This window comes from Astyanax mexicanus, chromosome 13, assembly GCF_023375975.1.
Source record: "Astyanax mexicanus isolate ESR-SI-001 chromosome 13, AstMex3_surface, whole genome shotgun sequence".
Lineage (NCBI taxonomy): Eukaryota > Metazoa > Chordata > Actinopteri > Characiformes > Acestrorhamphidae > Astyanax > Astyanax mexicanus.
In genome coordinates, this window is record NC_064420.1 from 44,092,339 (window position 1) to 44,110,369 (window position 18,031).

The 18,031-nt window shown below is 37.9% G+C and overlaps 2 protein-coding genes across 3 annotated transcripts in view; both read right to left on the reverse strand.

The window, feature by feature from the left end:
• Nucleotides 1-18,031, reverse strand: part of eya4 (EYA transcriptional coactivator and phosphatase 4) — a 162,166-nt gene that overhangs the window by 108,291 nt on the left and 35,844 nt on the right. The gene's annotated exons all lie outside the window — the stretch shown is intronic.
• tcf21 (transcription factor 21) lies at nucleotides 11,822-17,247 on the reverse strand. The gene is made up of 2 exons (XM_007257851.4): nucleotides 16,304-17,247; nucleotides 11,822-13,223 (listed from the first exon to the last, which is right to left on the reverse strand). The coding sequence occupies exons 1-2, from the start codon at nucleotides 16,760-16,762 to the stop codon at nucleotides 13,134-13,136; spliced, it is 549 nt and encodes a 182-aa protein (XP_007257913.3). The 5' UTR covers nucleotides 16,763-17,247; the 3' UTR covers nucleotides 11,822-13,133.

The following is an 18,031-nucleotide window of genomic DNA, read 5'->3' on the forward strand; positions in this document are numbered from 1 at the left end:
GCACGTCTTGCTGGCTCATCTGTGACCAAGACAGCAAGTGTTTGTAATGTATCAAGAGCCACGGTATCCAGGGTAATGTCAGCATACCACCAAGAAGAACCAACCACATCCAACAGGATTCACTGTGGACGCTGTAAGAGGAAGCTGTCTGAAAGGGATGTTCGGGTGCTAACCCGGATTGTCTCCAAAAAACATAAAACCACGGCCGCCCAAATCACGGCAGAATTCAATATGCACCTTTTGACACCACTAATGTATATCTTATGCAGTGGTTTTAATCAGTTGGGGCCCTTTAAACACACACACACACACACACACCCTCCACACACACACATCCAGATCCAGGTGCAGTGAGATAACGACCCCATGACACAAAGGATGAGCAAGTCCTGTGGAGTTTATTTTCTTACTGCTGATTGCCCGACACAACAGAGGAGGGCAAAGAGTCTCTCGCTCGCTTTTCCATCACTTCTACCTACAGTCTGCTCAATATGTCACTTCTTCATCCTCTTTCCCACCATCTCTTTCTCTCTCTCTCTCTCTCTCTCTCTCTCACTCTCACTTATGTTTTCTCTCTCTCTCTCTCCTCTGTTTTCTTAGTTTGACCTTCACCATCTGTTTTGAATAAGAGCAGTGCTCACTTTTGTTTAAAGAAAAGCTAAAAATCAGACATTCTCTCTCTCTCGCAGCCCAAACAGTCCTATTGCAGAACTCAGAGCTGGGGAAATGGAAGCCTCAGCTGTTCCCAATTACCTCCAAAATCCCCCTCACACACTCACACACACCCACACACACACATACACGGCACAGAGTCACTTGTACTGTATGCCCACACGTGTATCTGTGCATACACACACACACACTCCTCCGTCGCTGTGTGGAGGACTGGGAGTTTGGGGACACCCCGGAATACCGCACCGCTGGTGGGGATGAGAATGACTCCCGTCTTGAGCCTCGGAATTCCGCATTTAACACACTCCATGTGTGACACTGAGAGTGGCAGGAACAGGCCTGCTGCTGTCTCACATGTGTCAGTTCCAGCGATGAGGAAACGAGTGTGTGTGTAAATGTGTGTTTGCATGCTTTGCTTATCACATCTGTGCCATAATGTGCTGTATTCATGCATATGCTGCTCTCTGTCTCTCACTGACTGTCAGCAATACAGCTAGACCGGTAACTCTTCATTAGCATTAGCTGCGACACTGCTAATGTCTCTTAAGCTGGTCAAGTTGGTTAAGATGGTTGACCAGCTTAGGTGTTTACCAGTTTATATGGTATGTGTCAGTGTTTTAATGTGTAGTTTTGGGAATGTTACTTTTAACGTTTCCATAAGTCTCATCTGGTCTGGAACGTTATGTGAGAAACATTCTAATAACATTGTGATGCAAACATTTATTATTTTATTCACAGGCCAGCTTCCCAGCTAACAGTGAACATTATAAGAACACTTGTTTTAAAAAAGGTTTCTGGAACATTATTTCTGTAAACAGTGCTAAACATTCTTTTTTTATAATTTTATTTCTAATTTTTCCCGTTTTCTCGCCAATTTACACGGCCAAATACCCAACCCACTCATTAGGACTCCCCCAACACACCAGGAGGGTGAAGACTAACACATGCCTCCTCCGATACATGTGAAGCTTCTTTTCGAGCTGCTGCTGATGCAGCATTGCTGAGCAGCCAGCACGCTTGGAGGAAAGCACAGCAGCTCGGCTCTGGTACATCAGCTCACAGACGCCCTGTACTGCAGACATCACCATAGGAGTGATGTGGGGAGAGAGCGCCATCTACCCACCCAGAGGGAGCAGGGCCAATTTTGCTCCCTCTGACGCCAGCAGCTTGATGACAAAGCTGCATGAGCGGGGGTTCGAACCTGCGACCTCCCGCTCATAGTGGAAGCGCTTTAGACCGCTGGACCACTCGGCGCTAACAGTGCTAAACATTTTTATAGCATTTTCTGTTAGCTGAGAAGCTGGTTGACTAGCATGACCAATATGACCAGCATAAGCACACTAATTGAGCAGTATTACCAGTACAGCTAAGCTGGCCTCCCAATGGTACCATTATCATTAGGCTGATCACCCAACATGACCAGTATGACTTATTATGCAACATGAACAGTACAAGAAAAAACAACATGACCACGCTAACTAACCAGCGTGACCAGCATGACCACACTATATGACCAGTATGACCACACTAATTAACTAGAATGACCAACATGACCACGCTAATTGATGAAAATGACCAGCATGACTACGCTAACTGACCATGTTCAAAATGACCAATATGACCACGCTAATTGACCAGCGTGACCACAGTAATTAACCAGAATGATCAGCATGACCACAGTAGTTGACCATGATCAAAATGACCAATATGACCACGTTAATTATCAGAATGATCAGCATGACCACGGTAACTGATCAGAATGACCAGCATGACCATGCTAATTGACCAAAATGACAAGTATGACTACGCTAACTGACCAAAATGACCAATATGACCACGCAAATTATCAGAATGATCAGCAGAACAGAAGGAGAAAGAGAGAGCAAGGGAAAATAGAGAGAGGGAAGAGAAAGAGGTGTAAAATTGTATAATTTAAATGGTTTGTATATAAAGCAGGCTTATTCTCAGAAGGAAGGTATTAGAGTGAGCCACCCTCATACCCCACTACCCCACCCTCCATCAGTAATTACCCCCACCTGGGCAAACATTTCACACCTCATAAACTCTCTCCATACTTAAACACACATGTACAAGTGTGCATGTGTGTATTACTGCTAATTCTGCCCAAATTATAGTGAGTACTTTCTGGATCACAGAAGGCAAATATTAGTAGTATGTATGTGTGTTTTGGTACATGCTTTTTTAAGTCTATCTGTCTGTCATAAATCATTTCCATGTGTGCATTAGTGTGACAGAGAGGGAATAAAAGAACGTATTAGAGAGCAAGAGTCCCATGACTTTTGCCCTATCCCATGGAAGCTAAAGAATGATGCACTGACCTGTGGGATGTGGATATAAGTGTATGTGTGTGTAACAGGATGGAGTGCTACAGACTAGTAGCTCTTCAGCCCAGAGGGTTGTTGAACACAATTGCAGAACAGTTGACTTTAAAGCAGGTAAACCCAAAAAGAAAGAAACGCGGGATCTAACCCGTGTTGTCAGGGACACAGTCCATTACACTATCGCTGACACAGATAGTAAAAAAAGACCTTATAAGGAGATAGGGAGCCCAAAAATGAGCGGAAAAATGAGAATGGGCGGAAAGTAAAGTGAAGCTGAGCTCGACAGAGAGACAGGGGAGGAATGTAAACAAAAGCTCACCAGAGAAGCTTTTTTTTAAGCTTTTTTTTTATTTTTTTCATTATCGTTCATTACAGTTCAAACAACCTCACAGGCCAGATGTTTCATCAGTGTGTAGCCTCACTCACAAGATAACACCTCCCAATTTAGACAGTTGTGGCCATTTTCAAGCTGTCCTCTGAGGTAACACTTTATCGTGTGGAAGCAATGCATCTACTGTACCTTAGGTTTCAGGTTTAAAGTTCACATTAATCATCTGAATATGGAACGAATTGTTGATGCCAGAAGGGCTGATTTAAGACTTGTCTAGACTTTCTGATCTCCTGAGATGTTCAGGAGATCCGTTTAGGACCTATGTATGACTCCAACCATACAAACAGTATGTTTACTGTAATCTAAAAATCACAAAGACTGATAGTGTTCATTTCAGCTGTAACTCTATCCACAGCTACATGGATCGTATCGCACAGTATAACAGAATAAACACATACATTCAGAGTTCAATAAATCAAAGTTACTTCCCTCACCCAAGTTCCTGTGGAAACTGGCATTTGCAGGCAGCAGAATACAGAATACACCATTTGCAGGACAATGCGTCTGAAAACACAAAGGAGACGAGATGGCCTACATACAGTGAAAGCCCAGAGATATTATCCAAAACAGAAAAAGAGAACATCTTCATAAAAAGGGTGTTTTGTAGACTGGCCTACAAAAAAGCCATGCAGAGAAATGGGCCTATATAATGTAATAAAATACTACATGACATTTCAACAACAGGAGACAGTTTTATGATACAATATATGAACCATAATAGTTTTTGGAATGCATGAAAAGCAGCAGGAAAACAGTTCCTTTACATTGAAAAGGATTTTAAAACACAGACTACAACAATGTGTTTTAAAGCAGCATTTTTCAAGAATTGTTATTTTTGCTCCTGTGCTGTGGAGTGTGATTCACTTTTAGACCACTGCAATAAATTCAAATCACAGTATGAGCTCTCCCACTTGGAGAGCTGTACACATGCATTTGTTGACCAGCTAAAAGATACAGAAGCAGTACCTGAAAATTAGATACGCATTTGCACTAATAATACAGCATTTTACACTAAATTTACTTGATTGGGTTATACAGTGTTACACAGTTCTGAAGACAGGCCTTCGGCAGCTTCACCAAAGATATAACGTGCAGTAGTAGCACTACTAGTGGCTGGGAATGGGAGTGACAGAGAAGGCATTCTCACTATTACAGTCAGTAATCATTGACATGATTCAACAAGGATATTTGAACCCTTTAAGAGGCATTGTAGTTGTGTGGTCAACCTGTTTCTGGGGGAAAAATGCTGCAATTAAAATTTAGCTAAATCTATCTTTGGCTCGGGCCATTTCCCCCTTATTTCTTTAAAGCCATTTATTCTGCATAATATTTCTGTTAAAAACCATGATAGCTGAGCCACACTGAAGAACCCAGCATTGCTTTATTATAGTACTTTAAATTCAGTGTTTTTAATTAGAAACAATTTTATGATTTTTGATTTTAGATTTTTTTTTTAATCAAACAACTGGTATAAAAGAATTAAAACATTAAGTTAATAGCATAATTGACTGAAATCCAATCAGCTACTTGTTACTGTACAGTTTATATGGATACTTGGATACTATGCACTGGTTGTTGCTGTTTACAGGTTCTCTCTAATTGGTCAGTTGTTCAGTGTTCTGGTTTTGACTGTGTCTATAAAATAGACATTGAGTGTGTGTGTGTGTGTGTGTGTGTGTGTGTGTGTGTATTCTTGGAGTTGATTGCTTCCACCCGAGTGTGTCTAAGCAGCTCCTCTTTTTGCTCTGGTCACCATCTGCACCCTGAATGAAGAGCAGTAAATTTCTACTGGGAGCCAGCAGGTCTGCGCTTTACACACACGCGCACACACACACACACACACACACACACACACACACACACACACACACACACACACACACACACACACACACACACACACACAGAAAAAGGGCATGCTACACCTAAATCTAACTATAATTATACAACCATACTAACCCCTAAACACAAACACATACACTCAACATATACAACATGGACAAAAGTGTTGGGACACAAGTGTTTCTCCTAAAATCAGGGTTTATGCTGCTTTTGCTGGATTGTGGAGTATTTTTGTGAGGACTTGATTGTATACAAAAAGAACATTAGTAAGGTGTGGGTTAGGGGTGTGCCATATCGTATCGTACACGATAATATCGTCAAAATTTTTCAATATCGTGAACGATATTATACCCTAAAATATTGTGCCATATCACCCATCCCATTTCCCATTATATATCTACTAGAGACAGATTATATCTGTCCAGTATCATTTATTTTACTTTAATCCTGGATATATGGAGATATTTGGAGTGCATTATTATTAGTAGTAGTATCATGACTCTATGATGATTCTGGATTATTGACTTCTGTTACAAATCTGATACAATTAATGTATTTTTTTAATATCTCACTTAAGGGTGTGCAATATTATATTGTTTGTAATAATATTTTTTTTTCTTGCAGTGTATAGTGTATTTTTGAAATAATCTTTTAAAAAGTGTTGTGTCATATCGCCAAGAGTATCGTTATTGCGAAAATACCATGATATATCGTGATATTATTTTAGAGACATATCGCCCACCCCTAGTGTGGGTATTAAATGATCAACAATACACCTCATCCCCAATTCCCTAAATCTTAAAAGTATTGGATGGAGCTCCATCATTCCAGAGAACACAGAACACATGAGTCTTCAAACCCCTCTAGCCCACACCTGGCATTAGGCATAGTTTGAATATGTTTGTTTATCTCCAGAAATTCCTATTCTATTTGTAGTACTTCTTTGCACAGAATAGACAAGATGTGTGTGTATGTGTATGTGCATTTGCACATCTGTGTCAGCAAATGCTGCAAGCTTTGCACAGATAATAGATATAACACTAATATAATATGCCAATCACTGCCATAGAGAACTGCATTTTCACAACTCTAAAGACTAAAGACTAAAGGTGGAGGCAATGTTTGAGGTTTTTCACCCAGAGTCCAAAACCTGATATAGGTGGAGACATATAAGGAGAGAACAGAAGAAAAAAAAGAAAAGAATAGAAAAGAGAACAAAGCAAAAAAATAAGCAAATAGAAGAGCAGAGAAAAGAAAAAGAGAAGCGCTTGGTGTCACATTGCCACCTGCTGGTTAACCTACAGGCAGTACAGGCACTTAAATGCGCAGCAATAATGTCAGTAGAGTAGCTAAACTGTTGTCCTCTAGCGCCCCCCTCAGGATTAGTCTGGATAATGCCCATGTACAAGTCACAAATCATCACTCTATACTTCCAGATAAATGGACAGGTGGATAGGAAAAATAATGAGAAAGAGAAGGGTGAGAATCATACAGAGAGAAGGAAGAGAAGATGAGACGTTTGGAGATGTGAGTAAGAAAGAGAAAAAGAAATGAAGAAGAAAAAGGGAGGATAATAGAGACATATGGAGAGATAGGGTAAAAAATAAGTGTAAAACAAATGAGGCTGAGATTGAATGGAGAAAAACATAGTAAAACTAAAAGAACACAGAAATAAATATATATACCAACACCAAGAGATGACATGTCTGTCCAAACCATCACTGATCATCAGTAAATTCTGCATTTCATTTGTTAATCAAGAGACCAGAGTCTGGAGGAGGAGTGGAGAGACACACAGTCCAAACTGCTCGAGGTCTAGTGTGAAGTTTCCACCAATCAGTGATGGTTTAGAGAGACATGTCATCTGCTGGTGTTGATCCACTGTGTTTTATTATCAAGTCTAAAGTCAGTGCAGTTTCGTTTTCCCGCAAAACCTCACAGCACTTCATGCTTCCCTCTGCTGATCACTTTTTAATGGAGATGCGGATTTCATTTTCCAGCAGCACACTGCCAAAAGTACCAATTGGTCTTAAATAATAGTCTAATTTTCTGGATACTGACATTTGGGTTTTAATTGGCTGTAATTCATAATCATCAAAATAAAAGAAATAAACACTTAAAATAGATCACTCGGTGTGTAATATGTCTATATAATATATGAATTTCACATTTTGAATTGAATTACTGAAATAAAGTGTTTTTACAGGGCACTTTACTGTTTTTATTTTTAAGGGCACTTTAGTGTTTTTATCCCATGTACAGCTTAAAAAAATGCCTAATCTGTCTCTGAATTTACAGATTTAAGCATCAATCAGAAAGGTGATCATTTTAAACTCCTCATTCCAGTATATCTTAACTCTAACAGCACACAGACTAAATATTTCATATCCATATTCACTGAATTTACAGTATTAGTACTTATTTGCAGGTCCACTAATATTATATTTTGTAGCAACGATTTTAAGTTTGAACAAGCTTTGATCCCGTACTAATATTTTATAGTATACTGTATTGCTATGTCATAGACGTTATGTTAATATCCGCTGGTCTCAATATTAGGAAATATTTTCTCGTAAATATATCATACTGTGTATCATAATGTGATCACATTATTTTGTGTTGCATCTTTTATTTGTGTACTTTATACATTATATTGTGCCCTCTGTTTATTTATACTGGTAATTTTTAAACTATTTTTTTTCTATTTCTATTTATTTTTATTTTATTTTTCTCCTAAATTTAGAAGGGCAATGACCCAGCACACTCATTAGGACTCCCACTGAAGCTTAGCACATGCCTCCTCTGATACATGTGAAGTCAGCCACTGCCTCTTTTCCAACTGCCACAGATAAAGCAGAAGTGAGTAGCATCACAGCGCAGGAAAGTGCAGCGACCTTAGCTCTTATACATGAGCTAACAGATCTAACTGTGCTGACCGACATCACCTTAGGGGTGATGTGAGGAGAGAGAACCATCTACCCACCTAGAGAGAGCACGGCCAGTTATGCTCTCTAAGGCTCTGGCTGCTGATGGCTGGCAGCATGATCATGGATTTAAACTTGCAGCCTCAATTTATTAACTTATTGGATCAATTTCTGTCGCTGTTCATTGTTTGGGTGCTGAAAACATCATTATTCTGCACCTAAAAGTTAAGGCATGAATATATTTTAAGATATTTAGATGTTTACATAATTTGCTCATGTAGGAAATATCCTGCTTTTCTTTACTACTGGAAGTAACTGATTGAAAAGATTAATATTTTAATATTTTAGCTGACTTGAGATCTCAGCATGTTGTGTTCTCTGCATGTTCAGTTCTGCAGGAAACAGTTGATGGAGTCCTTATTACAGATCACAGTGCAGTTCTGTCAGGGTGTATAAAGAAGATGAACTGGTAGAAAATCGTTTAAGGCTGAAGCTATTAGAATGAAGAGCGACAGAGCGAGACCTCCGACAGAGAGCAGACTCAGGAGATCTGACATCTGCTCTGCTTTATACCAGCTCTGAGCAGCCGTCATAAAACCTTAACACACAGACACACTCACACTGACACACTTACACACATATGGCCTTTCTCTCTCTCTCTCTCTCTCTCTCTCTCTCTCTCTCTCTCTCTCTCTCTCTCTCTCTCTGTCTCCCTCTCTTTATATCTGTCTGTCTGTGGGGCGGGGGCTATAGAAACTGGCAATGTTCTTTTTCAAGAGGTTTTGGGACGAAAAAAAAAAAGGTTTTGGCAACGAGCCAACTAAACAATTAGGCATCTTTTTTCTCCCAGTCCATGGGAATCTAGGGTCTGCACACACACACACACACACACACACACACACACACTGCTCTCCCTGTGGTCCCTCAGTGATGGAGCACCTCACCACATCCTCAGCGATGTATAAGGAGAGTGAAGCACAGGAAGTCAGGGGGACAGTGTAACAGAGAGAGAAAGAGAAAGTAAGAGAGGGAGAATGACAGAAAAAAGAAAATAAGCAAGAGAGAATAGAGAAAGCTCTATTAAAACCCTCCTGTTATGTTACGGGTGAAATTAACCCGTTTTAAAGATTGAAGATCTAGGAAAAATAGTTTAAAGTATTTTTTCATTATGAAACTTCTTCTGCTTGTCTTAATTTGTGGAATCAACATATAATATGAAAATGGTTCATCTCACATATTTGCAACCACCCCCTGCAAACTAAACTAAACTAAAACAAAATTGCAATGTTATGCTTAAACGTTATGTAAAACTATTGTGTTTTATATGTTGGTCTTTCAAAATAAATAAAGTAGTGAAACATTTAAAAAAAGGTTGAACATGTATTTTTTTGTGAAAAACAAGTGACATATCCTAACTACAGCGTTACCTGTTAGAGGTAAGAAAAATACCATTGCACTGAATATTGATAGAATAATTAGTAATGTAGTTAGTAATTCAATATTCACACTGCTTGTTATTATTTTTTTGTTTGTTTAAGACATATTTTGGATAATTAAACATGCACCAGGTCAAATTAACCCTGGAACACCACTGCTGTTCCTGTTTAACGAACAGAATAGGAGAAGGACAAGAGAAAAAGATGGATAGTGAGAGAGTAAGAAAGAGAGAGAAAAAAATATTAAAAGTAACAAAACAGAGAAAAAAAGTCATGGGACAGGAGCTGGTGTCATGTTATATAACTCTTGGCATGTTCCATAGATGCTACCCACTATTCCTCCCAATCTCTTCCAATAAGCACGCTGGCCAGCGTTCAGTCTCACTAATATACAGTACCAGTCAAATATCTGGACACACCTTCTCATTCAATGTATTTTTTTTATTTTAATTATTTTCTACATTGTTGATTAATATTAAATAAATGCAAATAATTAAGTCACGCATATAAAATTATGTAGTAACAGTACAAAAATATTGTCCTCCACAATCCCCTAATCTAAACCTGATCAACTAAAGTGGTGATTTGGGATGAGCTGGAGCTTCACAGCATGAAGGAAAAGCAGCAACTGTTGTTCAGCACCTCCAGGAACTCCTGAGAAAACTATTCCAGGTGACTCTCCCTCATGAAGACACTAAGATTAAAATACCAAGAGTGTGCAGATCTGTCCTCAAAGATAAACGTGCTACTAAGAAGAATCCAGGTTATAAAACATATCCTGGATTGTTCAATACATTTGGTTTACAACACAATACTATGTGTGTTCCTGCATAGCTTTAATGTCTTAAATATTAAATGTAATGTTCAAATGTTTTTTTTTTATGTAAAATGTTGAAAATAAATCATAAAAAGAAAAAATGTGTGTGTGTGTGTGTGTGTGTGTGTGTGTGTGTGTGTCATGATTGAAAATTAAACTACCTTAGAGAATTGTTGGGGTGAGGTAACATATTGTTTCCATGTATGTATATTACTATACCTTCACACATTTTAATATTTTTTTATATATTTTATATAAATAGATCTGTGTGAGGTATACATAGTGTGTGTGTGTTCCTCACAGCTCACTGTGCTAAAGTAAACGTCCTCCTATCACACCTCTTCTTATCAACTGATTTCAGAATGATCAATGAGACTGACAGCACTGCTTAGGCCACTCGCATCTCTATGAGAGTTTATAAGATTTAGAGCAGCATTTTCATACAAAACACGTGGAAAACCCCAACACACACACACAAACAGACACACACACACACACACACACACACACACACACACACACACACACACAGTAATATAGTTTATATATATCATATCTATAGTGTATGTGTGTGTGCGCGCGCCTCCTTCTCTCCTTATAATAACACTGGGTGATGGATGAGGGCGGCCTCGCTGTTGTCTCGCGCCATCAGATCAACCTCACTACCGCGAGCCTTTCTTTCCTCCCTTCCTCTCTCTCTCTCTTTTCCTCGTTTTCTTATGTTTCTTTCCCTTCTCACCCTCCTTTTTTCTCTAGGTTTCTATTCTTTATCTTCTGTCTGTTTATTTCCTTTCTTTTATATTTTCTCTTTTTTTCTTTTTCTTATTTTTTGTTAATCTCTGTTAGCTTAATTTCTTCTTTGTATTTTCTTAAGTTTTCTTTTTCTCTTATATTGCTTTTTATTTCTCCCCTTATTTCTTTGTCTCGTATTTTACCTTATTATTCCATATAGACTTTCCTTTGTTCTTTTTCATGTCTCTTTGTCATTTCTTTATCTTCGGTCATTCCTGTTTTTCTTTCTCTCTCTTCGTATGGTCCTATTCAATTTTTCCTTCTGTTTTCTCTTTTTTTCCCTTCTCATCCTCCTTTTTCTAGCTTTCTAATCTTTATCTTCTGTCTGTTTATTCCCATTTTTATTTTTTTCATCTTTTTTGTCTTTTTCTTCTTTTTGTTAATCTCTGTTTTATTTGTTCTTTGTATATTCTCAAGTTTTTCTTTTTTTTTTCTTATATTGCGTTTTACTTCTCCCTTTATTTCTTTGTCTCGTCTTTTACCTTATTATTCCATTTGCCTTATTTTTTGTCATTTCTTTATTTTCTCTCATTCCTGTTTTCCTTTGTCTAATATCTCTCCCTCTCTCTCTCTCTCTCTCTCTCTCTCTCTCTCTTGGTTAAGTCCCCCCAGCCCAACCAGGAGTGACGCATAAATATCTGTCCACTCGGTATAAACACATCGGTCACAACCCCGCGCGGAATTAAACAAGGGGAGCAGCGCGAGATTAAGGGCTGATTTAAACTAACGGAGGACACGTCAGCGCGCGCGGCTCTCAGCTCTTCATAAAGAGGAAAACAGAGACAAACTCAAGTCTGAACATTTCAGAAAAGTGAACAGACCCTAACAAACCCGCAGAACAAAACCTCATACAGAAACTAATCAGGGGAACCTCTTAGTACTTTCAGCCAGAGATACGCAGAATTAACACATTAATTCATTAAGAGCTTTGCCTTCTCAAGCACACCTGATTCAACTCACCTGTTAATTCTCAACGTTTTAGAGAAATTAACAAACTGCTTGAATTTGGATTAAATTATTAAAATGAAAGTACGGGGAAAAATATTTTTTTCATTGTAGATTTACTTGTGGACACTAATTTTCTACACACCAAGGGTGCTATTAAAATAAACATTTTTGTTGATGCTATAGAAGAACCACGCTTTTTTAATGAATATGTTTGTAGTAGAGGTGTAAAAATCACTAAATGAATAAAGAACCTTACAGCAACCTTTGTAAAATGTCCTGCACACTTATATCTCTAGTACAAACATGCTTCTTTAAAAAAAAACAGTGGTTCTTTTGTGGCATCACCCATCACTCCATTTGTAGCACCTCTATTTTAGGCTGCTCTTTGTAGCGTAAGGTGCTTTATTTTTCCAGTGCAAATATATGTCCTTTACCCGTGATAAGAAAGAAAGTTCAGGAAGGTCAGAAAAGGCAAATAAACACCATCTATCTGTTCATGATCTCTCTTTGAAACAAACCCTATCAGACCCAAGAACACAAGCAGCCTGCAGCCTTTTGTCTTAAAAAGTAAGAAATCCGCCCATTTTATTTACAATATAATGCTATAAAAAACGTAAAAGGTAAAAAAATACAGCATGTTGCATTTTTTGAGAACACCCACGCCCCCAAAAGCATAAAGCTATTCGTTTTAGTTTCTGTATTAAAATGATTATGAAACGATTTACATAGAACAACTGTATAGCTGTATATATACAAGCCCACACTGAACTTCCTTGAACCAGCAAGGTTAAGACGTGTGAATGATTTTAAATAAGAGTCTCTCTCGCGCCAGGACGTGGTCCTTTCGTTTTTTTATCTCCCCTCCTCTTGTGGGAGATGACGTATCATGCACTGGAATATAAGGATCATCAAATCTGAGATAAGTCCAAAAGAATCTGAGATAAGTCCGAGAATTGGTGGTAAATCCTCTCAGGACGCGGTGGTCCCACACAACCTGCTGGAGGTCAGCATATCTTTGAGGTCACTGTCCGGTTTTCCTGCCACCATGAAGGGCCAGGTCTGAGGAGGAACATCACACAATCAGATATAAATGTATTAGCAATAATAATAACAATCACAACATAAACAAATACATGCATAGATAATAACTGAACATTTGAAACGGAAATTTAAAGTTCAGGGTTTATTTGTAACATCACTGAGAGCAAAGAACTTTAAATTAACACAATGTTTTGATTGCATGACATCGTTAAATGCTGATAATGAAAAACAACGTTTAAACAACTGTTATTGAATATTACCTAATTACCGTCTGATAGTGTTGAAATTCGCTTAAAGGTTTTTAATGTTTGGGGCTCTTTTACACTCAGGTGGTTCCCGATAAATAATAATTATATTCTTATAACTTGAAATGTGTTGCAGTATAAAAAGTGGCATTTAAATAACAACAAAACATTATTTTAATTATTTTCATTTTTAAATGCTCCTTTCTACATTGCAATAACACATTACAAGTTATAAGAATACAATAAAAATACATGTATACATCAAATGTAAGTAAAGTTTAATACAAACAATACATTTAAATGATAATGGTAAATCTATTTAAAATCGATGTGCAAAAATAATTTTTAATCAATTGTTTTATTGCATTACCGAACGTTGAACGTTATTGAACGTTGATTTAACATACTTTTGCTATCTGGCTTTGATAGTCCTACAGCGTACAATTTGCACTGGAATGTGACCAATAATATCAATAATAAAAAAATAACTATAAGTAACTGCTAATTCAGTTTTCTGAAGTTTAATCTTGTTTAGTGCTAATCTTGCAGCACTGAACGCGAAAAACAGTATGCTATACATCGCCATAACCGCCATCTTTAAGTTTGCTTCTGGAAACACCTACAGATTGTAACACGTTTCATTCACGTGCTAAACAAGCAACACGTTTAATCAGGTTAGATTAGCGCGTCATTCGCATGCAGCATGAATTTAGTCAAATGGTTAAACCGCGCATCTATAAAGTCAGCTTTGATCACTGTAATGCATTTATATTAATCGTTTTTCTATGCTGGTCTTTACATGATCTTACTGAATGAAAATCTTTTGACTGAAAAAAGTACAAACCAAAAATTATTTAGAAAAAAAAAATAATAATCAAAGTTTGAGCTCATAATGACCAAAGGGCTCGTGACAACCTTTGCTATTTAAAATAAGACTTAACACCTGTCTGTTCCGTCTGGCTAATTAGTTGTTGTTAATACACTTTTAAATATATATATTTTTTTCATCTTAAAAATCTATTTTTTATTTTATTATTATTTTGTAATAATATAATATATATAATAACTAAACTTTAGTTAAACATCTCTTAAATTTATAATTATCTAAATGATCTAAATATAAGCCAGTTTCGCTTAAATCTGGTTTATTCAAACGGATCACATGGTTGCTCCTGAGCGAATTAGCTACACCTGCTGTGTTTCGGTTCATTTTAGGTGCTACAACCTGATACACCTGAACCGTGTAAATTCATAACGATGATTTTTAATCTGTGCCGGACTGACCCTCCATGCCTTTTTCAAAATGTGTAAAACAAATTATAAAAAAATGTTTAAAAGTGTTGAAACAAATATATAACGGATATTGTCATTTGTTAAAGAGCAAATGTGTTCCCTGCTGTGGCTCTACAGCACAAAATGCACTATAATTATTGCACAAACTGTAAATGAAATTAAAAATAAAATTATTAAAAAAGTATTTGCCCTGTACGTGCCTTATCTTTAAATAAATCATGTTAACTAAGACCTTTCATTTGGTTTTATTTGCTTCCCAAATTAAGAATTGCATCTGTAAATATGATTGTGTAAGGGTGTTATTGTGTAAAGTGTCATTAACTATGTTCTAATATCACAATACATGCCATGCTGTCCATATATGCCCTATTTTTTTCTACACAGGATATTTTACCTATTTAGCAGTTATTTTTCCTGCTAATGTCATATTTTTCCTAACCATTTTCATATAGAATTCATTTTTACTATCCAAGTAAAATTTACACTATACATATCACATAGTCCTTAAACAGGCCCCATTTTCCTATATACAGACTTGATCATCCCTTTGTTTTCGCTGTACATATCATATTTTATCCACACAAGTTTGTGCTGATATAAGCCATATGTTTCAAATGTTTTAAAGCATATGTTCTATATCCATAATTCCTATAATCAGTACATACCATATTATGCATCATAAATGCACAAAAATAGTATAAAACTAATATTTAGACAAATTCAAAAATACGCCACAAGTACAGTAACACCCATTGCATACACAGTTTACTCCATTTGGCCATGCTTCATCATCATCACACCTTCCACCCTCTCCCACTATAAACTGAGGAAAGAATCTGTTTGGGGCTGATCTGTATCTGCCAGCGTTCAGCTGATATCTGCACACATCTGGCACGTGGAGACAGTGATTATAAACTGAACCACGCCACCGAGAACATGTTGCTTCTATAGGATGGAAGAATGGTAAAATGCACGTGCATCACAAATGTTTACAAATGTTTAGCATCATGTGCCCCATTTCCAGATGGTACACCTGCCTGTTTGTTTCTGTATTTATTGTACTTATTCTTATGTTGGTGTTTGTTTCAATAAATAAAGTCAGAGAGAGAGAGAGAGAGCATTTAAATGGATGCTCACTCAACCACTTTGTAATCGAGTTATGTGTACATGAATACTTTTTTTTTCTTTCCACCAAAATAAGAATAAAGACAAAGTAACACGCTTAATACTTTTCAAAAATGTCTCAACAAATCTAACATCCACTTTATCGTCATCAAGCTAAATCAGGTGAGATGCTGGTGGAACTGAATGAACAGCATTCACCAAATGTTCAAGTGTTTGTGGACACTCCTACTAATAAATGAATTTAATTAAGAATACTTTAAGTTGTTGACACAGATGCAGATGCAAATACAGTAGAGAAGCAATGCCAATAGAATGGGACTTTTCTGAAGCAGATATACTAAACATTAACCAATTGGTATCATCCTCAATGCCAGGTGTGGGCTAGAGGGGTAAAATGTGTGTGTGAACAGTGTGTATTGATGAGTGTGAACGTACCAGGTTCACCGGATGGACGTAGCCGTTCTCGTTCTTGTCGCTCGCGAGGATCTGCCGCAGGTGCGCGATGTAACTCGCCGCGAGCCTCAGCGTGTCCAGTTTGGACAGTTTGGTGTCCGCGGGGACCCAGGGCAAAGTGGTCTTCAGCCTCGAGAAGGCTTTGCTCAGCACGCGCATCCTCGCCCTCTCGCGCGCGTTGGCCGCGTTCCGCTGGACCTGCTTCCCCTCGTGCCCCGGAGCAGCCGCAGTCCCGGCACCACCGTCGGCTCTGCGCGAGGAGGCTGTTTTGCGCCGTTTGGCCGCGCACGAGCGCGTTGGGCCGCCGTCGCCCGCGCTGCTCTCCTCCGCGCTCTCGTTAGACGCGCCGTGATCCGATTTACCGGCTCCGATCCGCAGCAGCCCGTCCAGCAGATCCGACTCGTGGAAGTCGTCCACGTCGCTGATTGAGCCCGTGGACATGACCGGCGCGCTTGAGCTCAGAAAAATAAAGGAATAAAATGAAAAAGAAAAAAAAAAGACTGAGAGAAAGAAAAAGAGTAAACAATCCCACGCTTGGAAAGAGAGAAAGAAAACTAACAATAAAAGAAAGAAAGAAATTAAAAATTCGTTCAATATTTGTTTAATCGCCTGCGTCAGTTCAGGACGGCTCGCGTCACGGTGGAGCGCGTGCACCCGCGCAAGAGCCTACATTTGTAGCTGTGCAGCGCGCGGACACTGGAACGCGTCTTCATTTATGTCTCACGCTCTGTGGGCGGAGATACGAGGGTCTGGGATTTATTTACTTAATTTTATACGCCCGTTTTCAGACATGCTCCGCCCGATGGACACCTCAGACTCACTACACCGTGCACCATTATTAAATACAATTATGTATCAAAGTTTACATTAATACACGATACAGCAGTACAATGATTTGATTAGATAAACACAATTATTAAAATTAGGAAAGGATCAACAGTGTTAAAATAATAAAAAAAAAAGTATGAAAAAAATACAATTAAAAAATAACCAAACACGTTCCAGGTTACTTTACCTCACGAAGCCACTAAGAAAATACGAGTGTGCAAATCTGTCTTAGAAGCTAAATATTGTCCCTAAAATCTAAAGTATACAACATATTCTGGTTTATTTTAAAACTCTTTTAAATAAAATAATTATGCATGTGTTTTATAGCTTTAATGGCTTCAATACTAAATTTAAAAAGTTAACACACTGAATGAGAAGAGTGTGAGAAGAGTGTGTAGAAACTTTTGACTGGTACTGTATATATACAGAGAGAGAGAGAGAGAGAGAGCTTATATATATGGAGAAATAATAAATAAATAAATAATAATAATAATAGAAACTAATTAAATCAAAAACACTGCAGTTCTGAATAAACGATGGGCTATAGATTAAGATTTTATAAAAGACTGGATGGAAAGAATGACTTATTCTTATTATGCAGCCTTTTCATGTGTCTATAATAACTATAAACACATTAATCCTTAATAAAATACACATACTACTAGTACTATTACTACTACTAATACTATTATTATTATTATTATTATTATTATTATTATTATTATTATTATTATTATTAGTGTGTGTGTGTGTGTTGGGGGGGGGGGGTACCTGGCAGGTGCACGCTACATTAAGTAAGCATCGTTCAAGATGCGCGCGCCGCAGGTACTGGGCTGTAGCGGTGCGCGCTCACGTGACCCCTTTGGCGCCTCCGGAGGGTCG